The following is a 26,471-nucleotide window of genomic DNA, read 5'->3' as shown; positions in this document are numbered from 1 at the left end:
AGATCTCACTTCCTACCTTCCTGAAAAATATAGAGACCAATTAGCAAGATGGACTACTTTCCCCTTAAAACCTACTCCTCTCACGTTTGAAACTTTTTCTATTTCCATCCATTCCTCCAGTTTCAGAGAACTTGGATACATCTCCTTCCTGAGAGATGTGAGCTCTTCTGCCTTCAATTCTCCCACCCTGTCTCACCAGGAAACGTGCTCCTACAGGGTTCTCTTTCCCCACCACTGCACGGATCCACTCAAGGTCACCCATAACCTTGGCTTGTGTATCCTAACGGTCTTTTCCGCACGTAAGTGGTTAAGGGAGGGGCACATGATGATGTTCTGCCCAGTGAAACAGGAGAGGAAGTTTGGGATGGGGTGGGGGAAACGCTCTTCATTGATTAAAAACAGGCATTCCAGAAGAAAAAGCCTTCAGCAGAGGCTGAGCCCTGTGGGAAGGGTGAAGCCCAGAAGTGCTACAACCATCTTGCAACTCCCAGGTGCAGGAGCCCAAAGGTGCCAACAGGGAAATGGGCAGAAACTCTTATCTTGTAACATAATTGAGTCACAAAGCTAAATGATGGTGGAAAAGCAATATTTCTGAGATATCTGAGAAAACTGTTGCTGCTTAAGCCCATGGAGTTGAGGTTTACTATTGTCTGCAGTTTAAAGCAGCCTAACTGGTGCTTCTACCAGAGCAGGAGATGCCTTCCACTGGAGCTGCTCACAGGCAGGACATAAATACAGTTTCTCAACCCTCTCTTTCTCTCCCTCCCTCTCTCCCCACTGTCTCCTCCTCCTTCCATCCTGCATCCCTCCTCCCTGCCTTCCTCCCTAGCCCCCGCTTTCCTCCCGAGCTCTATACCTCCAAAACTATTCCTTTTTAACTTTTAGACCTGCCCCACACAAGCATAAAACTTCTATCTTCTAGTCCACAAAAGCACTTTGCAAACAATTATGGGTATTCACAGCAAGTCTTCACGTGCCTATTTGATACAGATTTCTGGAGGGTTCCCAGGCCTTATTTTAGCTCTCCTTTACTGCTGTGATAGGGATATTGGTGGCTTACGTATTCAATGCTAAGTAACCTGTCACTTGCACGTCTGGAGTTCATGCACATAAATAGAAATGAATAGCCATATAAGTGTAGCTAAAAGGGTATTTATTAAATGTTATAGTGATCAGAATAAATAACATAAAAGGGCATTCTGAATTTTCTCAGCAAGTCATAGGCAGTTTCCATTTCTTTGCTTTATGAATTTCATGAATCCAGAATTTAGAAAATTTCTACGTTTTACAGTAGCCTTAAAGGGCAGATGTCATAAAAGTTTACTTCTATATGTATTTCATAATTGCTTTGCCATTCCTAAGCTTTCACCTAGGGCAAACCCTGGTGTGGGTTTATGTGTGGGTGGGTTGTTTGGGTAGGTCCTACAACAATTCCAAAGTTTCCTAGTTAGTGGAAACATAGCTTTGAGGGGATTCTGCCTATGGACTTCAGGCAGCTTTATTGATTATGTGATTTTTTTTCCCCAAAACCAGAAAAGAAACTCTCTTTAAGTTAGCAGAAGGGTTTAGATGGTTTGGGTGGAGAAAGGATAACAGACCTAAAACACAAACTTTTCCTGTGATGCGTGTGATTAGGAATCTTCCAGGTGTTCTGGGATATGAACTGGTAGACTGATGTGTGTGCCATGTAAGTGTGTGCTAGGCTGCACCTGGGGTTCTCACGACTTGCTCTGCCTTTTGGAGAGTCCGTGGTTTTTATTTCTAAACAACAAAGTTTTGCCTTTCACTGTTTCTATAAGCAGTTTGCATCAACTGATGCTTTGCCGAACATCTCAAAACTAAGAATTCCACAGTTGCATAAGAGAGAGGAAAAGTCAGTCTCCTCAGAAGATGGGTAGGTATCCTGCTGTGCACACTAGGGCACGTGTCCCATTCCTGCCCCTGGGTGCAGTGTCATGTTCTTCCTGAAAAGAGATGATGTAACAGATCCACAAAGAGCTGCAATTTTGCTTGCTCTCTGCACTGACCCTGCCCCAGCACTAACCCAAATGCAAGGAATCATTCAGTTCTGATGACAAGCTCCTGCTCTGTCACCCATCATGACCTGAGCGTTAGCCTTATCCGTAGGAACTTAGTTTTTGTCAATTTCCAATATGCTTGCCTTGTGATCCTTTTCTTTTGATTGTGTATCTTTAAAGTTAATGTAGGTATAATCAGTACTTCTCTTATTTTCTTGAATTTATTTCTGTGGTTTTGATGAATATTTAACAGAAAGCTCACAATGCTCACTTTCATATTTCAAATTCTATTCAAATTTATTCAAAGATAAGATCACCCAGTATCCTTGGAGAAGTCTACATAAATAATAAAACTGACGATTCAGATCCACATGGAATAATACTGTCCCCATATGATCTCCATAGGTTACAGAAACGTTTCTTTCTTAACATAGCCGTCCTGTGCCTCTTCTCAACTTTGATATATTAATTTTTGCTATTTCTGGCAATGCTATTACAAAAGATAAAATTTCAGCCACTTCAACATTAAAAATAACCATAAAAAGTCAACCCCAAACAGATGTGATTTAATCAAACTGAATCAATGGAAAAGTTGTTTTTTTTCATGAATTTTAATAACTGCCTTAATATTCTTAGGATCACAGTGACATTTCTTGGACAATTTGGAAGTGAGCTGAAAATGATAAAAGTACATGTATCACTCTATTCTCATCACTGCAACTTAGACATTGGGATGAAAGTTGTACCCCTTATTTCTCAATAGCCGAGTAACATGCTCCTGGTTTTCACTACAGCTGATGAGAGGGAAAGCAAGGTAAACTGGATGCATGTGACAAACATGGAAGGTAATATGTTTCCAGGGTGTGGCAACTTGTCACTGACCACAGCCTCCTGGAACAAGATAAAGCCACTGAAATAATTAACAGATGTTAGCATACTTGAAATATAAAAGTTCTATCGCTAAAAATTATGTAGGGTCAGATGGAGATTTGGCACTTGGTCCATAATTTAACTGACTTGGCAAATGGGAAGTTGAGATCCAGAGGCACATAACGTATAATATGGAGGCCACACACTTTGCACACCATGCAGGAGCTCATAAACTACTGATGATATGTATGCTGTGCTAAGCCAGCTTGATTAAGTATTAACACAGTTTTTGATACTTAGGGAAATCTGAAGTCAATTTTCACGTCGACTAAATTAAAAAGTTGTTTCTATAAGAGCAAAAGAGTAGACTTTTCTCCAAGTTCAAAGCATGTCCACAAATTTTATTATTTAGCCCCGGCTTGCAATTCACCTGATGACTGGTGTATCTTCCAGTCAATTTCTGTAATCTATCCAGCCTACTCTTTTTCAAAGTATCTCTTTTTTTCCCCCACTCTTGTCTATTACTTCACATTTCAGAACAAGTTGGCAGTAATGATTTTCAGTTGAGTATCTGTAGCTGAAATGGAGCTTCTCAGCCTTAACTCACAAATGCATTCAAGTCAAGCGTTGAATGAGGCTTGTGCTACTTTAGAGTTTGTAGTTTTATTCACAGCTTTGCAGATGAAGTCACCAGCTTCCATCACTTTGTAAAGATTCACACCCTGGTGAGACAAAGATGACAGTGATACCAGGTGGGAAAGGGGGTTAAGGAGAAAGAAGACAAAACAGATTCCTTTTAATTGTATTAGTCGTTACTTAACCACTTAAAATTACTAAACAAAATGCTGTTCATTATTGATGGGGGGGCGGCATTTATCTCCATGAATTATGTAGCTTTAGATTTTTCTGCTTTATTAAAACATATCTTGAATCTGACCCTAGTATAAAACCATAGGCTAGTCACACCTGAATAACTCAGTGTAATTCATGCTGATACCTAAACTCTACAAAGGACAACAGTGGAACCAGAAAGACTCTACAAAATATCAGTGAAGGGCAATTAAAATGATAATCATTTGGAGGAGTTCAAAGATAAGGACTTAGGGGGGAAAAAAGACCCTCTTAGTATATCTTAGGATATGAAGAAACAAACCTGATAAAGCTGTAAAAAATATGGGAAAGATGAATGTATAATTTTTAACCATGTTCAGAAACACTCTTACTGGCATGAAATTGAAGGAGGTAGTCCAATAAAATGGAGTAGTATTTAGTACACATCTGGAACTTGTTTGCCTGAGAGGCTGTACTGTTTGAAAGCATAAGTAGGATCAACAAAGGCTTTGGTAAATCCATGGATGACAGATCGACAGTTGAGTATGAAGGCCAAGTTCAAGGCAGGCTCGGCATCTTGGGCTTGGTGGAGCCAAAGATCACCATCGAGGTTTCCACCCTGCACCTGTGCTGTCACTGTGGGGGTGGGGGGAGGGGAGGGTGGAACGGGGGCACAGTGTTAGGTGGATTAACCAGAGATTTGCCCCATGTAATATTTCGTAAGCTCCTATGTCCTCCCTCAACTCAGACTAGAAACAACAGGGACTTAAAATCAAACAGACTCAGGCTCCCTTGCTATTAAGGAGTAGTTTTTAAAATGTATGTAAGTTTGTCGTTTTCTTAAAACAGACAAGTATAAATACTCATAGGGGCTTTTCATACAAGTGATCAAAAAGAGATCATCATTTTGATATAGGTAGTTACTTCTCTCTAGAAACTTTTAGGGCACTGTTTTCTTTGTAATTTACTTCTGTTTAAAAATCATCAAAGGGCTTCCCTGGTGGCGCAGTGGTTGAGAGTCTGCCTGCCGATGCAGGGGATACAGGTTCGTGCCCCGGTACGGGATGATCCCACATGCCGCGGAGCAGCTAGGCCCGTGAGCCATGGCCGCTGAGCCTGCGCGTCCGGAGCCTGTGCTCCACAACGGGAGAGGCCACAGCAGTGAGAGGCCCACGTACCGAAAAAAAAAAAAAAAATCATCAAAAATATTTTGTAAAATGACAGGTAAGTAATTTTCACTGTTTCTTTTTATTGTGAAGTTGTTTTTAGGGTACTAACGTGCTTTGGTTTTGTCATAGTAATGGTTTTGGGTGGAGTATCTGTTAGGCACATTTTGGTTTTACATCCTTAATCTAGTAATATGTAAATTTTGTAAATAATAAGCTACATGTGTGTCTTTCATTTCTGAATTACATCTAACAAAAGATAATAAGATTTTAGTCACCAGCATTCTTTTTTGCTTTCCAGTAATTCCATTTATAGCAATTACGCAGTGGGATTGGTTGGTATCGTACTAAAGGATTCTGTTTCGGCCTTCCTCTACCGTTTTATTTAATGAACAGATACCTTTATGAAATAATGTTGCATTTATTCTTAAATCTTTTAGCACTTAAACCAGGTGTTTAAATACGTGTCATGTACTATGATCCATTTGGGGGTTTCAAGAACTTCTCGCAGAATATGGTTTCTGTCTTGAGGGTGCCTGTGGTCAAGCAGGCAATATGGAGCCCTAAACAGGAAATCCAGTACTTCCACTAAAGTCACTGAGAGAGAGAGATGCTCGGATGATCGTGAGGGCAGAGCTGCAGGGTAGTCAACCCACTGAGGAAAAGGGTATGGAAACAAATGGAGAGGAGTGTGTCAGGGAAGGGTGCCAGGAAGGTAAATCCTAACCTGAGGCTTGTACGGACAGTATGAGTCCTTGAGAAGAAGTAAGAGGAATGAGGCACTGTCAGCAGAGAAGGGTACCAGACATCTGAAAAATACCATGGGATACATGGAAAGGAATGGCCCACGTGACTGGAAAAGGTATAAAATGTGTAGAACACAGTCTTGCTTTTCAGAAAATGGGAATCCACTGATGACTACCCAAGTAGGAGCAAGGCATATTCATATTTGTGTTTTAGATAAAATCTTTTATGGTAGCAAGGAGGATGAATTTAAAGGCAGCCTGAAGCCAGCAGACCAGTGTGGAGGATGAATATCCAGGAAAGAGATAAGAACTTGTGCTGATGTAGCTACAGCAAGGATAGTAAGGAAGGAACAAACAACCAAAATATTTTAGAAGTTGAAGCAGTAGCTCTTGGTAGTTGACTAGGCATGGGAGACATAGTGATACAGGTTGTACAGAGAGTCTTGGCTTGTTGGCTGATATCCAATGTAACAACTGTCTTTGAACTGTGAAATTCTTAGGAATGGAGACATGGCTTATTTGCATTTGGACCCGCATGGTCTGACACATATGAAGCAGAGTTCATATGTTGACTCAGCTGAGTTCAACCAAGTCATTTAAATCTTCAAGAAAGGATTTCTATGAATTGGGAGTTTGGGATCAGCAGATGCAAACTATTATATACCGGACAGATAAAACAACAAGGCCCTACTGTATAGCACAGGGAAATGCATTCAATATCCTGTGATAAATCATAATGGAAAAGAATATTAGAAAGAATATATATATATATAACTGAATCACTTTGCTTTACAGTAGAAATTAACACAACACTGCAGGTCAACTATACTTCAATAAAATAAATTTTAAGAAAAGAAAGGATTTCTACTTCTGTCACGGTCATACATTTCTAATGGAAATGATGGAAACAATCAGGCTACTTTGTAATAGCTATTTCTAACCAGAGAAGAGAGGCTCCTGGCGTTTAGTGCCAAGTGGTATCAGTCTTTCACTGAACATTATTGAGGGTCTCTAGGCAACAGGCACCTGTGAATCAGCTGTCATACTATATTTCTGCCTGCAGGGGGACCTAGACACAGAAAGAAGATGGTTCTACAGCCTTGTGGTAGGTTCAGAGGAAGACACAAAGGTAGCCTGGAAACACAGAGGAGAGGAACCCAGCAGTGTGGGCCTGGGAAATCAGCAGGGAGATGCTAGAAGGTGCGTTTTTGAGGATGGTGGTGCCTCACTTTCCAGGTGAAATCGAGTATGGGCAGTAAGGCTATTCCAAGGGGTGGTGAAAGCAGGAGCAAGGGGTGGAGGTGAGAAACCGAATGCCACAGGGAAGGAGAGTGCCGACAAGCTGGCTGCTGCAGGAGCATCGCTCAGTAGAACGAGGGAAGAGGAGAGAGAGGAGAGATGGAGAGGACAATTCCATTCTGCAATCCAGGTGATGCTTTACATCTCAGAAAACATTTTGAACTTCTGATAATCTGTGAACAGTTTTTTGCCTTTTATATTTTATCCTTAAAAAAAAAGAAAATCTGCCTTAGAGACTGGTAGGCCATTTTAACAAGCATGTGGCAAAACAAGGTACTAATTTTGGTGGGTTATTATAGAGCATGTGACTTTTTCAGGTAGCACTTGTAAAGAGAGTATTCTTGTTCACATGCTAAGTATTATTAAGCTGTGGTCCTCCACTGGCCATTTTAAAAGTGCCCTGGGCTCTCTTCCAGAAGCCCTACTTGTCACCATGAGAAAATCAAGATCTTAGTTTTCCTCCAAGGAAAACAAAACAGCAAAAACAATAATCATAATAGCAAAGACAGGCTCAAATTTGCAAAGTGTGTGAAATCAAACTGGATACTAGATGAAAAAGGACTTTGGAGGTCATGAAGCACCATAAAAATGTGAAATGGTAGCATTATTGGTGATCTAACTATAGCAATAAGTTACTTTATAAAGCCCGCCCCAAGAATTTTTTATTGTATTTTCCCACTATGCACTTTAGCAAAGAGCAAAAGTGTAGTAAAACTTGACCTCAAAGTTGCTTCCCAAATCCAAGAAGCATTCAAATTTGAATCTGCAAGGAATGTATGAATATTAAAATATGCTAAGTTAACTTACTGTCTTGACCCCCAGGCCATTAAGCATGTAGATCAAATCCTCAGTGGCTACGTTCCCAGAAGCACCTTTTGCATAAGGGCAACCACCTAATCCGGATACTGCAGAATCCACCACATTAATCCCCATCTGGAAAACAAACCCAAACACCCAAGGTTTGTCTCATTATGGCATATAAGTTGTTGCATCTCTATTTAACCTGTTCCAAAGAGCAAATAAGGAAAATCTGAACCACGATTCCAACCTATTCACTTACCCACCTGCTGCTAGAACAGTCCCCGAGGTGCTAATTTCTTTTCTGACTAATCTCATCTTTTAGGCTAACAGACACTCTGCTAAGGATCTCGGGAATGAGAATAATCTTAGGTCAAAACTGAAATGGCATTTTCATTGATAACAGAACAAAGGTAGGGGATGAAGACTAAAGTAAGATAAATACACACATGGGGTGTATTTTCCAACCTAATTTTGAGCTTTAGTCTAAAAACCTTATATAACCAACAGGAAAGATTTCCAACATCCTGACTCAAAATCAAGGTGCCTTCGAAGACAGACGGGGGGGTGGGGGGGTGGAGAGCTGTCCTTATGTTTGAACTTGTATTTTGTGGGCTCAACGTATTCACTCAATTCATCCAATTTTTATTGAGCCATTACTTTATTTTGTGCACAAAACCCTGCTGTTTTGGGAGGAGTGAAGAGACATTTGAGAGGCAGGACATCCACCACTAACAATTGTAGCAGCTCACATTTACTGGGTCCTCACTAAGTGCTGGATATTATTATTAATACCTCATGATACTAACTCACAATTCCCACACAAACCCAGGAGGTAGATACTCTTCCATCATCCCCAAATCACGATGAAGAAACTCAAGTACAGAGGGATCACACATTTTGCCCAAGGTCACCTGTGTCTCCAGAGAATTCACATTCTGCTGTGATTTGTGGCCTCTGGAAACATGCAAGTTGGTTCATGTTATGAGTCTGGGGATATCCAAGGTGGAGATCTCTGTGGACTGGAAAAGTTGTGAAAGACATGAGCACAAAAGGGTCTGAAAGGGACCCTGGGGATCAGATTTGAATAACATAAGAAGAGAGGCAAGCAGAGCAGCCCTCTCTGGAAAGGGACAATTGGGAAATCAGAAGCCACTAAGAGGCTAATCTGACTCTTCACTCCTGGACATTGAAGAAAAAGTAATACGACCTCATCTAAAACAAGAAGTGCTGGGAAACAGAGCCCTTGGCCAATCTGCTAGATCAGCAGTTCTCAGTCACAGAAGCAGAATCACAAATGGCTGTTACATCCCCAGAGTTTCTGATTCTGGAGGTCTGGGCTGGGCCCTGAGAATTTGAATTTTTAACAAGATCCCAGATGCTGTTCTCACTGCTGCTCTGAGGAATCACACTTTCTTTTTCCTTTCCTTTTTTGATAAACTTTTTATTTTAGAATAGTTTTAAATTTTCAGAAAATTTGGGAAGAAAGTACACAGCATTTCCATACATTACACACAATTTCCCCTATTGTTCACATCTTACATCATTATGGTATATTTGTCACAACTAACGAACACATATAATATGTTATTATTAACTAAAGTCCACACATGATTCAGATTTCCTTAGTTTAGAAGCTAATGTCCTTTTCTTTTCCAGGAACTCATCCGGGTACCACATTACATGTAGTTGTCTTATCTCCTGCTGTGGCTGTGACACCTTCTCAGACATTCTTTGTCCTCATTGACCTTGACAATTTTGAATTGCTACTTGTCATGTGTTTTGCACAATGTCTTTCAAGGTGGGTATGTCTGATGTTTTCTCATGGTTAGACTGGAGTCCTGAAGTTTTGTGAGGAGAGCAACACAGGGGAAGTGCCAGTCTTAACACATCATATCAAGGGTGCGTACTATATGGTTTACAACTGATGATGTTCACTTGACCCCGTGCCCCCTTTTCCATATGGCACTTTTTGGAAAAAAGTCACTATGTGCAGCTCACACCTAAGGAGTGGAGAATACCTACCTAAATTATTTAGAAATTTCCCATATGAGAGATTTGTCTATTTTCCCATATTTATTTATTTCTTCAAATATTTGTTTATATCAGTAGAGACTCATGGGTATTTAGTTAGTACTTTGGGTTGTAATCCAATATTCCTTTATATGTCTTGTCACTCACGTTTGAGATTTAGCTGTTGGGAGCTCTTCAGGTGGCTCCTATCTCCTTTGACATGCCAAGGGGGCTGCACATTTTTTAAATTGAAGTATAGTTGATTTACAATGTCATGTTAATTTCTGCTATACAGCAAAGTGATTCAGTTTCATATATATGTATATATATGTATATACATATATATACACACACACACACACATTCTTTTTTATGTTCTTTTCCATTATGGTTCAAGGGGCTGCACAATTTTACTGTTCTGAATTTTCTCTGGTGAGACCTAGAATGTTTACCAAGGCTCCCAAGGGCAGAACCATAGTCCAAAAGCCATAGATGCCTTTGGGACTAATGCAAAGTTTACAGATATAATTGGTTTGCTTCTGTACCTCCATTTCTCCTCATTATACTACTCAACATGGGAAGGTGGCAATGGCTCTTCTTCCTTTATCACGACCTCTCTCAAAGCTCAATCATATTTGGGTGTTAATAACTGACCAGCTAAAGTACTGGTCCATTTAGGGCAGTCTACATTTGCAGTGAATCAAAATAGTAAGTTTAAAGAATTATGCTCTAGGAGTGAAATCTGTGGAATTGTCCAGTAGTTGGAAAAGACAAAGGTTCAGACACTGAGCTCATCTCTGGAAGTCTGCCAGGACATCAAATAGGCAGAGGCATTCTTCACCTATAGGTTAATATTTATCTATTCAGTAGAATTGAATCTATCACTCCAGGAGAAAGAGGTTTCAGTGGTTCTCAATCCTTACCAATTATAATCACCTGGGGACCTTTTAAAACTAACAGCCAAGTTTCTCCCCAGAATCTTTGTCTGGGAATGGGGTCAAGCATTGGTATCTCTTTAAAGCTCCCTCCGGTGATCTCTTGTGTAATTAAGTGTGGGAACCCCTGAGGTAAGGTTCTCATCCATCTCCGACTTTATCAACTGTGGGTATGAGTGAGCTTTCATTTAGAGATGCTCTGTACCCTGAGGCAGCAAAGAGTTAATCAGGACAGATCAACTTTTCAAGAAAACCTGTTTTTGAAAGAACACCCCAAAAAGTATGAGGTAGTGAATGTCAGCAGTACCAGCATGAGAGGTGAAAGATGGCTTCAGTCTACCACGAGGGCTTATGATTAGTGCAATTTTCTGTATGTGCATTAGACTTTGATAAACATCAATGACAAAAAGGAGGTGGTGTTGGAACTGAAGGTAAACAAGAAAACTTAAACTGGTAGGAAAATAACCTGGAACATTTTTTCTGTTGAGCAATTAACTAGTAATTAGTCTTAATTGCCAATATCCATTATCCTAGAAATTTCTATCAAAAAAGTACTTCCTAGGAATATTTCACAAATTCTAAGTAAATAATTAGGTAAGAAATAAAAACAGATATATATGGGTGAGTGTATGTATGTCACACATGAAACACACCCCTTATATATAGATTCATTACAGTATGTTTTATATGAATAAAAATTTGAAAACCAGCCAAATGTCTGTAATGGGGACTAATTTAAATTAATTAAGGTGTAGCTATAAAATGGAATGATAAATGCTATGTAAATGCATAGTTAAGGGAAAGAAACAGATTACAGGACATTATCATGGTGTATGGAACCATAATCCCATTTTCTAAAAAAAAAAAAAGGTAGAATTTGGATGATATACCAAAATGCCAACAGCAGTGATCACTGGGTGTGTGACTCTAGGTAATTCATTTTATTTTAATTCTGTTTGTCTTGTTTTCTAATGGCCCCACAATGAATGTAATTACATATATAATTAGAAAAAGAAAAAGAAAGGTTTCTGCAAACTGTAGCCTGTCGTAGAATGACAGTAAATAAATGAAAATGAGAATAAATAAACCTACGACTGAGTTTATTGACCAACAATTTATTTTGCAACTAACTGATCTTTCTAGGATTTAAGTGTGCATAATTTCGTAAAGGCAGACGTGATCTGGGTGAAAGCCTCCCTGGAAAATGGTCCTTCCCTCTTTCCTACCATCACATTTGCTCTGGAACAGATTATATTTCTGTGAGTGCTAGTCACAAATCAATTGAATCAATTCTAAGAGCAGTATGTGGATTTAAAATTTCAATAAGCAAATTTAAAGAGAGTTTATTAAAGTATACCTTAGCTGTGAAGGAGAATATTAAGATATGTGTTCCTTTTAAACTCTCTCTTCCAAAAAAAAAATCACAGTACTTTAAAAATAGAACTTTCTACATAATATCCTCTCAATTTTGTCCTCTATCAAATGTGAAATTCTGTTCCCCAGAAATACATATTTTCTCAATGGAGAGTGTTACCCATACACTAAGTTAGATAACTTTATTTTGGAACAAGCTGCTTTGTAAATTTCTAGTCATAGTCATCTAAGAAAATTTGATTTCACTGTGTATGTTTTCTTTACCTCGACTTCCCTATTCCATTAGAAACGGTACATATTATGATGTAAACAAGTTCTTAACAGAGCAGGAAGAAAAACATTATTTCTTCTCTGTTGTTTATGGTAAATAGAGGAAACATGTTTTTACTTTGCTACTGAAATCATAGTATTATAGAAAATGCATTGCTATAATATCCTCATGTATTTGATAATAGTAGATGGGTTGCATAGCTTATTTTATCATGCAAGAGACTGCATTAAAAGATTAGTCTTAGATATTTCCTTTCCCATGTCTCCAAATCTAAAACACTGCTTTTCAGATGGTCAGATTCCTGGCGTCTGTGTGTGTGTGTGTGTGTGTGTCTGTGTGTGTGTGTGTAAACACACAAGCACAAATGGTTTTCTGCACCATACAGTATGTTGCAAAACAAAGCATTTGGGTTTTGTTTTGAAGGAAATATCTTCAGATTAATAACCACAAGATGGCGATGTAACACCAAAATCCACCAAGTTAAAGTCAAGCATTGAACTGCCACTGTGCTCCAACCCAGAAACAGCAAATACGTAAGTAAATAGCTTTATATTATGCAAATAAATATTGTGTTACCTTTAAAATAAGGAAACTTTTACTAATGGTGCGTAGCGCATCATCTGTGGTTCAATGTAATCAGTATATTTTTTATTATTCTTCCTTTGATTTGAACATGTTTATTGAGCATGTTCTATGTGCCAGGGACTTGGAATACATACAAAGCTCTGTAGCTCATGGAGATTAGTGTTAGAAATTAATATTACTATACATTTTGTCTGTCACTGAGAAATAGTTCACTATTGCCAAATGAGAAACGATCCTCTCTAGAACTCAGGGAGCTAATTCTCCCTAAAATGAAACGAATACGTAACTCAAAGGGTGGAGGTGACTTTGGCTTCCACTTCCCTCAAATCTCATGACCAAAGCTATTAACACAGTGACCCAGGTTATGAAAAGCCTGGTGAGTGCGGTTATGGGCTCCATCTGCTTGAGCTCCCAGACGTATACTTGGACTTAAGGCTGAGGAAAATGGATAAAATATGAGTGACCACTTCTTCTGGAAAATTGCAAATTAGCTGTAGATATAACACGAGCATTATCACTCTGTACTACAATCTCAGGTGAGCTATGAGGAGAGTTAACTTTGTTAATTTTGCATAGTGCTTGGATGCCCAGATCATGCTGATACAATAACTGAAAGTATCATCTCGACTTTTTCTCATGCTGTAAGAACTTATTCTCCAAACAAAACTGAGAAATATGATAAGAAGAGGAGTCAAAGAAATCATTTTCCAAAACATATAATCTTCCATATATGTCCGATTTCAAAATATTTAATGAAATCTACAATTTTACATATTGAAGTTAGTAAACTATTAAGGAACATATAGAAGAATTTTGGCAATGTTATTTTTTGAAATGATGTCTACTTTTTTTGCCAAGACCAAATTTTTCTTTAGAAATCTGTAATAATGTTACATTTGAATTAAAATAACAAGTGAATCTCTGACAGGGAAATTACTCATTGTGGGGATTTAAGTTACTCATGAGGAAAAAGACAAATATTCATGTAGGATAAAATATTACAAATATACTCATTTTTCTAATATTTTTCCCTTCAACTTGTTCCTCACAGCTAATATTCCCTCCAACAGAGGATTGTAATTATCCACATGTGATGCGCTACTTCTCCCCCAGCAGCCAGACCAGTGTCACTAGTGGGTCACAGCACTCTTTCCAGGGAGCCCAGATCTTGCTCTGAGATGCTACTCACCCAGCACTCTAAAGAATTACCATATATGGAGTTTTGGTACCAACTACTTGCCATTCATGTGTACTGTGAACATACCATGCTTTATAAACCACAGATAGTGAACCATTGGCATGCATGAATAAAGCCCAGTGTTTCCATACACTGAAGTTATACACCAAAATTGGTATGTAAATCATGATACCTTGCTGTTGGGGGTGAGTAAGCTAACGTGATGGATTATTAACGCTTTCATAGACCATCTCTTGTCTTTGAGAAAGGTTTCCTGCACGTTTCACTCCTCCCTGCCTTACCACACATAATGAGATAGAGTATATTTGTACTTTCATGTAGTATATTTCAAACTGAGATAGAAATGGGGGTGTGTACATAGAAGGAAATAAGGAAATGGAAAAACATAAGAAAGTTCTCAATTTCAGTAGACTGAGAAATAATAAATACTATTAGTGAACATTGATTGAAGGCTTATTATATCACAGATACGGCACCACATACTTCACATATGAGAAAACTCCACAAAATCATGGTAAGTGGGCAGTAATTCATGCTCATTTACTGATGAGGAAACTGAGGCTTAGAAAAGGGAAGTGACGGTCCATGCTTCACACAGTTAGTATGAGACAGAGTTTAACAGGTATAACATTTGTGTGCTACTGTTCAGTATTAATAGTTAACTGACTATGTGCTAATAATTAAATGCCAGCTGCATTACTAAACACTTTACACACCTGGTTGCATTAAATCCTTATAACAACTCCAGCGGGAAGGGTGTGAATTAGGAAGAGAGCCATTGACAGATCAAAAGACTTCATTTTCTGAAGACGTGGTACGTATATACAATGGAATACTATTCAGCCATAAAAAGAATGAAATAATGCCACTTGCAGCAACATGTATGGACGTACAGATTATCATACTAAGTGAAGTAAGTCAGAGAAAGCCAAATATCATATGATATTACTTACATGTGGAATCTAAACAATGATACAAATGAACTTATTTACAAAACAGGAATAGGCTCTCAGACTTCAATAGCAAATTTATGGTTACCAAAGAGGAAAAGTGGCGGGGGGGGGGGTATATTAGGAGTTTGGGATTAACATATACACACTACTATATATAAAATAGATAACCAACAAGGACCTACTGTATAGTACAGGGAACTCTGCTCAATATTCTGTAATAACCTACATGGGAAAAGAATCTGAAAAAGAATGGATATATGTATATGTATAACTGAATCACTTTGCTGTATACCTGAAACTAACACAATATTATAAATCAAGTATACTCTAATTTAAAATAAAAATTAAATTAAAATTTTAAAAGGAGACTGAAAACAACAACAACAAAAAGTCAATTTTCTCATCATACTTTCTTCAACTCTCTGAAGAAGTTTCTACACAACTCAACATTATCAAGAAATGGAGAAAGTAAAGGATTGTTGTCCCAATGGTTGTATTTCTAGGAAGCTATCCCAAGAAAATAGCCAGAAATGTTAATATAGACTTATGTTCAAGGATGACTATTCTTTGTATTATTATTTGTAACAGTGAGAAAAAAGCCTGTAAATGAAATGTACAACCATAGGGGAATAGTTAATAAGTTATGTAAGACAGTTATGAGACAATTAAATGGTTTTGAAGAATATATAATGGTATGGAAAAATGCTGATAAGAAAATGGAAGATAAAAGAGGAGAGTAACTATATTTGCTATAAGTCATTTGTATTTCCAGATTGTTAACAACTATCTGTAATAAATATATACCACTTGTAATTAGTACAAAGGAGCCATATTAATAAATGTGTACCCTTCTTTCTCAATCATTTCCTTCTTCTGCCAGGACAACACCCCAAAGTACACTGACCGACCTCAGGCTCTATTTTCTCATTTCCTGGGTTCAATCCAAACCCTACAGATGACTCCTCTCAGAATCAGCTCCTCTTTCCTGTGTGTGAGTGGATGTCACTGGCTCCCACGGGCACTCCTTCAGTTACCATCCATGCTCTCCAATCTACTGGCACAAAATAAAATACAGATTTCTGTGCCTTACCCAAAAATCTGAATTTTTTTCTTGTAAAGCCCAAGTATATGCAATTGTTTCAAACTCCAAGGTGACTTTTATGGATAATAAAGTCTGAAGATCTCTAACCTTTCAGTTTAGCGGTTCATCTGTAGCAGACAGTACTGGCTTTTCACCAAAAAAATCTGTCTCCTCTTCTTCTGGGACTCAGCTAGACAACATTACCTAACTGCCCTTCTGTGTAGGTGAGGCTGCTTGATGTGGGTTAGCCAATGGCATGAGAGCAAAGTGATGCAGGCCATTTCCAGAACAAGTCCTTTCAGAAACTACGTGTCTTCTTCCTTTTTAATAGTCAAATGCCCATGACAATAGGCCTGAGGGAATGGTGTAGCCACAAAATGGAAAGAGCCAGGTCTCTGAGCGAACACCTGGAGGAAAGATGCCCGCTGCCAGGAACACGTGCAGTGGACCATCTAATGAGTGAGGAACAAACATCCCTGTGTTTGAGCCATTATTTATGTTGGGGGGTTCAGGGTCTGCTATATCAGCATAGCCAAGTAGAACTAATACACTAACTGATATGGTTGGATTAAAATCTGCTAGCTATTTTCTATATGCTCTATTTGTTCTATGCTTTGTTTTTCTTCTTTTTCTATCTTTTGTTAATTGAGCATTTTTTATGACTCTATTTTATCTCTTCCTTAATATTTCTACCTCTTCTTTAAGTTGTTGAGTATTTTACCCTACGCTTTATAGTATAACTTAATACAATTAAATTAATATTATTTAATTAATAATAGCCTACTTTCAAATATCTATGCCACATGGAGGGAAGGATCTTACAGTATTACATACAATATATTCTCAATTCCTTCCACCCATCCCTGGTGTTACTGTTTCCCTACCTTTTACTTTTACATGTGTAAACTCACAATACCTTGCTACTTTTTTTCCTTTAGACAGTCGGTTATCTCTTAGAGCAATTAAAAATAAGAAAAAAGTAATTTCATCTTGATTTATTTCATTTCTGAGTTCTCTGAAGGAACTTGTCTAGAAAAGAAGAGCAGAGATTCAAATCCTGGTATTTAGTGAACACTCACTTTTCAGAATTAGGAGAAGGGAGATGAATTAGTGCAGGGGGAAGTTCAGTGTCATAAGACAGGGTAGAAATTTCCCTAAATATACCACAGTGATGAATGCTGAAGGTAGTTAAAGAAAATGAGACCAGAGAAAATTTATTGGATTCATGCCATTGACAAAGGTTGAAATGGGTCGTTTCAGCAGAGATAGAACAGGAGTGAGGTGGCAATAGATTCAAAAACAAACAGAGAACCTACAGCCTTGTGCTTTCAAGATCAGTTTCAGGAGACAGACTTCTGCTTGAACCTGCTCTGCCACCTGTTAGCTGTGCGATCTGGAGGATGTTACTTTACCTCTCTGTTCCCCCAGCTGTAAAATGAATTTAATAGTACTGATTCACGGGCTTGTTCAGGATACAATGTGATGTTCCACGGAAAGCGCATATCCCATAGCTTGGTACATAACATGTGAGAAGTCTTGGCTTTCACAAGTATATGACAAGGATATAGAGGCAGACGGAGGATGTGTGTGTGACAAATGAAGAAGAGCATTGGGGCAGATTTCAGTGTGGAAGTATGCAAATGGAGAGACAGGTGAGTTGGCAGCCATGAAGGATAGGGCTCACTGAATAGGGGTAAAGAATGAGGCTGCACTAGAGGAGAAAATTAGCCAAAAAAGCCTTAGGGAGGTGGGGATGAGTTTGAGGTTAGGGCAGAAACATAGAGCTGAGCCAGGAAATTAATAGATAAAACTGTGCCATGAGGTAGGGCAAAAGGAGAGTACAGACAGAGTGCCAGAGAGTCTTAAAGGAACAGTGACCCCAAAGCTTCCAAGGAAAATCAACCGTCAATCTTCTCAGAAACACAGTAACTGAGTTCATCGGCTGAGAGTCCTGGAAAGAGTTGACCATCTCATTCCAGCTCCTCGTAGACCCAGCCTTACCCCGCTCCCATGATGCTCTCAACGTGTGCAGAAAAAGTGATGAATGGAGACAATGGTAACAAAGTGAGGGGGAAGAAAATGGGACACAGATGGATAACTAACACTGTGTAAACATTAAAGATTTTGCACCTATAAAGGTAGAAGTCACCGTGTATTTTAGTCAAACTCCCTTATACGATGAATTGATTAGTGGATTGATTCTGGTTTAAAGGGAAGGAGCTAAGCCCCAGAGCTCTTAGGGATTTCCCCAAAGTCGCAGAGGTCTTTGGTGGTGGAGACGGGTCTAGAATTCAGGCCTTTATGCTTCTGGAGTTGCACTGGTAGGAGATAAATAATTTCCAGTTCCAAAATGGATGTTAGTGGGAGGTCTGCCTAATATTGTGAAAATATAACTAAATGTTCAGAAAAGAAAAAAGAACGTTAAGAGAGAAAAAAATAAAAAAGGAATTGAAAACACAGTGGTGCTGACAAAGAACTAACAGCGTTATCAATACTCACAAACCAGGCAGGGCTTGTGATAATGGAAAGATTACACCTTTTTATTTTCTTTTTTAAGTCAAAGCAGCAAGCAATATACATTAGCATCATGAGGTCAAGAACTTCACGCTACCTCACTCCGTGATACCCTCAGTATACGGCCTAATACCTAGAACAGAACAAGTTACTATTCAAATGTTTTTGAGGGCTTCCCTGGTGGCGCAGTGGTTGAGAGTCCGCCTGCCGATGCAGGGGACACGGGTTCGTGCCCCGGTCGGGGAAGATCCCACATGCCGCAGAGCGGCTGGGCCCGTGAGCCATGGCCGCTGAGCCTGCGCGTCCGGAGCCTGTCCTCTGCAACGGGAGAGGCCACAACAGTGAGAGGCCCGCGTACCACAAAAAAAAAAAAAAAAAAAAAAAAAAAAAAAAATGTTTTTGAAAGTGTAATTGAACAAATTCAAATATTTTGAAGAACAATTGCAGGATCAAGGCCTGAGTGCAAGTATGACTACACATGGTGTGAACTGAACTTGATCCAATCCAACTGGAGACACAGAACGATGCTCTGAGGATAGCAAAATCAATGAGCCATGTCAGTGGATCACTACCTACTTTGCTCCCTAAACCTTCTTCTCTTGGAAATGCCATAAAGATAAGTTTATGGCACCTGTTTGTTTGTTTGCTCAGTGACTCTTTGTTAATCTTGGCGGCAGCTGTTGGAACCAAAATTGAGTCAATCACAGGCTCCTCCCCCAGAATGTGGCACAGAGACAAAGACAGATTCTGTCTTTCTAAGAGGTGAGATGTACAGCACATGAGCTATGAACAAGCAATTTTTTCCATGGACGACAAGCAGCAGAGTAATTTGGTCTGTAGGAGGGGGTGGAACAAAACATTCGAATTAGAGAAATGCCACCTGAATTCCAGGCAGCTTTTTGGTTCTTCCTGAGATCCAGCTTCATTTCCTCCCCACCTCTGTTTTTTTGTTTTTGTTTTGTGTGTGTGTGTGTGTGTAGTCATCTTTATTAAGACATCTAGATTCTCATGGGCGTCTGCTTTTCTCTCATTAGAAAATCCACGGTTTATTTGAGAATGGTAAAAAAGGACACTATCTTAGTGTCATTAGGACAAGTTTTCACCTCATAGGAAACCTGAAAGGGGCTCTGGGCCTCCCAGGTCACCAGACTGCCTTAACAGACCTGCCCACACTCAAGTATCTTCTGGAATTCCTTATAAATTTCAATGGGCACCCAGGCAACAGAACATTCTATTACTCTGCTGGTTTTTAAGGTGCAAGTCCAGGGTTAAATATTGTGTCCAAGCTTAACATTTTAAAATTGTCCAGGTTTATTTTCCAAAAATAGTGTATTACTCACTTTACCAATCTCCGTGCCAAATAAAGGACCCCAAAGCATTAAATGATAACCACAAAGAAGTTCGGTGAGGCTCCTCTTCTCTCCCCAAATCAAATTATTTGGAATCCCAAGCAAATGCTAGTACCACAAATGCAAGGCAGTAGTCTTTCCCGAAAAGCCCCACCTTTGTTTCTGAAATAACATTTAATGAGAGCTGTGCCAAGTAAACCATGTAGTAATCCTAGGAAGTACATACTATTATTATCATCCTCATTTTATATGTGAGAAACTTGAGCCACAGAATGTTTACTATGACCACACATAGTGACACATATTGGCTAAGTGGTGAGAGCTGAGATTCAGAATCAAATGGGAAGGCTTCCAAATCTCTGCTCTTTGCTTGTCTTGTTCCTTTAAGAGGTTTTCGTGACACACCCCTATATCCTCATAATACAGTCTCTTTTTTGCTTAAGGTAGCTTGAGTTGGCCACTGTTGCTTGGAAACAAAGAGTAGTAACTAACACATCATTAAGTTAATGACCTGGCAGACCAGATATTCATAAATACAAAGAACTACAATGCAAAGTAGAGAGTGGTAGCTATTATGAAAATTATAAACGAAGCTGTCAGACACATCAGTGAGATGGTTTCTATATTTCATCATGAAGCAAGGTTGGGTGGGGTACGGTTAAAAGTTTGATGACTAGTTTGGCTCTGAATTGGGCCTTGAAGGATGTTGACAAGTGGGGGATGGTGATGGAAGGGATATTCTACAGGGAGGGAACAGCTTGAGAAAATATACAGATGATGAACAGGCCAAGGGTACACTGAGATTTTAATGAGACTTTTATTGTAGGGAGTGTTGGGGTGTGGATGGAGTACAGCTCCTAATCATGAGAGGCCTTGGATGCCTTTCTGTACAAGCTAAACTTTATTCTCTAGAAAATAAAGACCTACTTAAAGTTGATGAATAATCGTGCCATCATCAGCATTTTGTTTCAAGCAGATTTCAGTAGCAAGGGAGCAATAACTGAGAAGGATAAAAGGTTGAGAAATATCTAAGTAGAAATACTAGTCAGAAAATTAGTGCAATGCATCCAGTCAATGGTGGTGAGTATTTAAAGTGAAGCAGAAGTGTAAAAAAAAAAAAGGTTTTTTGTTAAGGAATAAATTTGAGATAAATTTATGAGATAAAATGGTATCTAAATAAATGAAGACTAATAGTAGATAGCACACAAAGTAAAGTAAGTCAAAGAAAGACAAATATCATATGATATCACTTATATGTGGAATCTAAAAAGATGATACAAATAAACTTATTTACAAAACAGAAACAGACCCACAGACATAGAAAACAAACTATGGTTACCAAAGGGGAAAGGGGGGATAAATTAGGAGTTTGGGATTAGCAGATACACACGACTATGTATAAAGTAAACAACAAGGACCTACTGTACAGCACAGGGAACTCTACTCAATATTTTGTAATACCCTATAAGGGAAAAGAATCTGAAAATATATATATATATATATATATATATTCAGTTATATATATATGTATATATATACACACACACACACACACATATATATATATATATATATATATATACGCATATACATATATATGAGGTGTCGTTAACAGAAGCCCTGTGATTTCTAGCTTAATAGCTAAGTGGAGGGTGCTCCATGAATGGGAATCATCAACTCTAGTGGAAGGTAGAAGCTGCTTTCTTGAAAATCATCATAGATAGAGAAAACTGGATATTTAATACATAATGTTTCTTAAAGCCTTCATGATTGTTCCAAACTAACTTTAATTCCTTTTTAAATCTTTCATTACATACCCATTTCCACTTGCTTGTCTGCTTTGGGGATGATCTCATGGATTGGTAATGCTCAAACTCATGATTCAGTATTCTTATAACTCAAAGTATTGGTCTCCATGGGGCAGTAAAATAATTTTAAAAGATATAACCATGTGCTTTCTGGGACCCTGAGAAGAGTCCAAGGCTCCTCCTCTCTGCTGAGTACCAGGGATGTGGTTGTGGGTAATGTGTGACAGAAATCCCAGACACATTTAGAGGAGCCCCAGAGCAGCAGGGACTGGTTCTGCTTCCAAAAGGGTGGGCTGGAGGGGGATTACAAGACTCAAGAATCTCCCATCCAGCTGTGGGATGCCAGGGCAGCAAAAGCTAAGTGAGGTGCCTGGCAAGTGAGACTCAAGGCAGCTGGAAAGACAATAGGGCACTCACACCTGGCATAGAAAGCATACAACAATTTCTCGTTTTCCCCGGTGGGGCTGAGAGATCACTGGTGGGCAGGAAGGAACTAGGATCATGACCAGGAAGGTTCAGAGAATAGGCCAACATCCACAGACCATGGTCACAGTACCATCACAAGGACAAAGGATAAACAGGCTAGAGAACTCCATCTCAGGGCAACAAGGGAGGACTAAGATGCCATCAGACCAGGTGACCCTTGCCCCATGGCAGGATGATACTTCAGCTCCCATCAAACTTAGCTCTCCTGTAGGAACGAGAGGAAAATGTGTGCAGGAGAAACTTGAGACACTATTTTAAATAAGAAATGACTGAGCTGATTAACAGTAAGCTGATGAATGTATTCAGCCATTTATTAGGAGATATTCATTTGGGGGCATTTAAATGGACAGATTCATTAAACTGGACATTGTCATATATTTACATGGATAATAGGGTTTAAAATATTTTGTAATATTATGTCACTAAGTAGTACCACCCACCTCTTTATTGTTCATTTTCAATAGCTCAAGTTCAACTTGATTTCTAAATGAGTTACCAAGGATCTTGCTTATGCTAGAGCCACCATGATCAAAATATCTCACAAGATAGTTATGGTAGCAATGGTATTAATTTTTCTAAGCAGTGAATACAACTTGAAAAAAGAGAAAAAGCTGAGTACACATGAAATCAAGAATGGATTTCTCCCCAGTTAAAGCCAGTTATTCAAAAAGTTGAGAAAACAAAAGTAGGTATAATTACAGTTAAATATATAGGAGATGAAGGAGGTTTGGAGCCAACCAACATATCTGGAAAACATGATACAACCAGTGTTTGAGGCATTTGTGAGTATTTATCTTGGGTAAAAATTCAGAGGTAGATGACGGTTATAGTTACATAGTTCAAGATCATTACATGGGCAAAAAAATAGACATATTCTGTATAATTCTAGAGGAATATAGGCAGAGGTAGATTTTGGTTGATATGAGAAATAACTCTCTAGCCTTTCAAAGCTCCCCAAACTTAAATGAGCTCACTCTCAAGATAATGATCTCCCTGCCACTGAAGGTATTAAAAGACCATCTAAAGGTTGTAGAAGGAATCTCTTCTATGGTGACTGAAGCTTATTGACTTTGATTGTTCCTAGGGTTTTATCCAATCCTAAGGCTTTCCACAAATGCATGTTGAATGTAGCTTGTTCAATAACATCTAATTCTGTCATACAGCTATAAACATAGCCAAATAAAAATAAAATTAAGGGCTTCTGCTATTGTAGTTGAGACAACACATCACTGCTGTAGGTCCGTTCCTTGGAACATATGACAGGAAAATTCTAAGCAAGACAGTGACTTCTTGGGAAGGCCACATGCCATAAGCCTCCAGATGGCATCCAACTGGGATGTCCAGTGCTAATAGCCAAGAAAAAGTCATATAAAACACAGTTTTAAAAGAAAAACACTTGTTGAAGATTCTCCTTAAAGGTGCCAAACCCACACATACTTGGTATTTGTGGCCAGGCTGCCAAATACCATAGACATATAAAAGCTTCCACATGACCTGTAACATATTTTAGGATTTTTTTTAACTTTAATACTTCTAAGCACCTAAAATTCAATGCCACCATTCGTTAAGAATGAAAGTAGAAAAGCAGATGGAAATCTTGAGATCTGAGTCCAATTCAAAAGCTATTTCCCTCACTGGCAAGATAACATTCAGAGAAAAAAAAATCACTTATAAGATATACAGGAAAATATACCAAATATCAATCATGAAAAAAAAAACAAAACCAAAACAGGTTGGCCAAATATCTTCTCTGGGCAAGAATACAAGTTAGGTTTCTCAGCTTTCCCAACAGAACAAGAAAAGTGCCATCTGCACCTGTGTTCTCCAAAGGACACAGCCTTGTGACAGTCAAGCTGTTTGCTCCCAGAGGTCTTGCTTGTCCATCGCTGTTGTGCATCTTATCACAGGAGACTGATCCCTGCAGGTTGCATCCCCAAGCTCCCATGTCTGCTGGACTCCTGCTGGGTTCAAACAGAAGGCTCCATTGGATGGAGAATAGCATCCCCTCTCTGACTGCTTCAGGTGGTACCTCTGTGCTCCAAAGGTCCCTGATGACCATGGTTCCAACTCCCTCCTGGTGACTCTGGATGATGAGCTCCAGTAACACTGTCCTCTTCCTTTCTCTTCCTTTCCTCTTTCATTGTCCATCCAGCCTGGGGGCCTCAGTGCGGTGCCAGTGGTGGTCCCCTTGCTGTTGCTAATCTCAGGAGTGCCTCCTTAGAAGTGAGGCACCCAGGGAGCAAGATTTTAGGAGACACTCTCAGGGTTGGGCAGAACAAGGTCAGCACCGGAACATGAATGCCTCCTAAATTTTGTATCCTAGGTGCCTGGCTTGCCCTGCCCTAATCCAGGCCCTGCTTATCTCCCGGTTACCTCATTGTCTGCTGTTCAATTGTAGCTTTCTCCCTTTGCCCGTATAACCAATTCTCTATATTCCATTGCTTATATGTAGCCGGCTTTCTGGCTGGACCTTGACAAATTCTGGCATCCCTTTCATGGAGTTTAGTCATGAATTTGCTTCTACCTAGCTTTTGTCAGAGGCAGACTGAGAGAATATTAAGACACCTTAAGAAATATACGTCCATCCTTTTCTAAGTATTTCAGTTCTATCTTTATGTCAATCTAGCTCACCAGAAAAACAGATACCTGGATCTCATTAGCTCAGACTGTTGCAGAGATAGCTTCCCTGAATCCCATTTTAAGGTTATTCTCTTGTCTTTTATTGACAGTCAGTATAAAACATTAAAAAAATAGATGTCTTCCCCCACATTTATTCTAAAAACACCTGCTGAAGATATTGTCCCCTAATTTTACTATATTGTATCATGTATTAGTCAGGGTGACTAGGCTGAAATATTTGAGGGAAAAAAAGAGGGAACATTTTTGGGTTAAGTGGAAAGAGTTTGGTGGAGCTGATCTTGGGAAAAACTAGACCAAGGACTCCAACACTATTTTTCTTCCTTCCTCTCTCCCCTTCCCTTCCCTTCCCTTCCCTTTTCCCCCTTTCTCTCTCCTTCTCTCTTTCTCTCTGTCTCTCTCTGTCCCTGTCTCTGTCTCTCCTCCCCCTTCATTTCTTTTCTCACTGTGTTGGCTATATTCTTTCACGTCTACTATACCAAAAGTTACAGGGTCTAATATAAGAAAAATGAGCACTTTTTCATGAGCTCCAGCCAGAAAATTCTTGGGAGAGGAAAATTTACTGACCTTCCTTGAGTCACATTTCCATCCCTGGACCAGTTACTGAAGCTGGTTCACACCCAGGAGGGGAGGGGGGTGTGGGTGAAAATGCTGTGATTTCTAGGCCCTCCCAAAGAACCCCATGGTTGGAGTGATGAGGGGATAGTTTCCTAGATGAAGGGAGATGTGGCTGTGAGCAGACCAAATAATAAATAGTCTCTAGATACCTTTTTTTAGAAGCCATTCAACATCTTCCATTTAAAGTTCAATACTATAAAAAGTTTAATGAGTGTTAAGCTCTCATGCATCTCTTTTTGTCTTTGTTTTCAGGGGATTTAAAACATGATTTAATGCTTGGTAGTGACAACTGCTCACTCTATCACTGAACAGATATTTGCTGAGTTCCTACGTTTTTCTGGGTGCCAGGTATACAGTAATGGAAAATAACACCTACAAAATCTGGGCTCTCGTGGAGCCAGCTGTGTGGTGGAGAAGGCAATCACCTGTGATGGTCAAACAACAAGAATGCAGGAAAGCAAGGGCAGAGATGCTCGTTTCGGTCATTCTTTCCATGAACAATGTTCTGCTAAGAGGTATTTGAACAGAAACCTGCATGAAGCAGGAAAGTGAACTAAGAATTTATCGGAAATAATAGTGTTATAGTATTATAGTGTTTAATGAAAAATAAACAAGGTCAGAGCAGATGTCTTGAACAGGGAGGTTGCTGGTATGTTTAGAGAGTAGGAGGGGACCATTAGGACTGGAATAGAGGGACCCAGGGAGGCAACGTGAAAACATAACAGCAGACACGTGGCAGGGCCAGATGGTGTGGACTGATCTTCCATCTGGTCGGTATAATCAGTGTGTCCGTTTGGAGACCCATCAGCATTTTTTCAATGATAGGAATAGAATAGAAAATATCTTTGTGTGTTGAACTTTCTTATCTCAAAACTCTCTGCTGTTTGACAGGCCACAATGTGTTGAATTAGTAAACCACAA

General features: G+C 39.2%; 1 protein-coding gene across 3 annotated transcripts in view; it reads right to left on the bottom strand.

Annotated features, from left to right (window-relative positions):
• Positions 1 to 3,152: 3,152 nt before the first annotated feature.
• Positions 3,153 to 26,471, bottom strand: part of HMGCLL1 (3-hydroxy-3-methylglutaryl-CoA lyase like 1) — a 137,027-nt gene continuing 113,708 nt past the window's right edge. The window contains exons 5-6 of one of the 3 annotated variants that reach the window (XM_027126784.1): positions 7,738 to 7,863; positions 3,153 to 3,610 (exon numbers count right to left, since the gene is read on the bottom strand). In XM_027126784.1, coding sequence (XP_026982585.1) covers positions 3,509 to 3,610; positions 7,738 to 7,863 — 228 coding nt within the window. In that variant the 3' untranslated portion in view covers positions 3,153 to 3,508. The remainder of the gene's footprint in view (positions 3,611 to 7,737; positions 7,864 to 26,471) is intronic. The other 2 variants (XM_027126783.1, XM_027126782.1) reach the window with 2 other exon arrangements.

The sequence above is a fragment of the Aethalodelphis obliquidens genome, unplaced genomic scaffold, assembly GCF_003676395.1.
Source record: "Aethalodelphis obliquidens isolate GAN/ISIS:26980383/991018 unplaced genomic scaffold, ASM367639v1 scaffold31, whole genome shotgun sequence".
NCBI classification, from domain to species: domain Eukaryota; kingdom Metazoa; phylum Chordata; class Mammalia; order Artiodactyla; family Delphinidae; genus Aethalodelphis; species Aethalodelphis obliquidens.
Note: the sequence above shows the minus strand (reverse complement) of the source record. Positions and strands in the feature narration are given on the sequence as shown.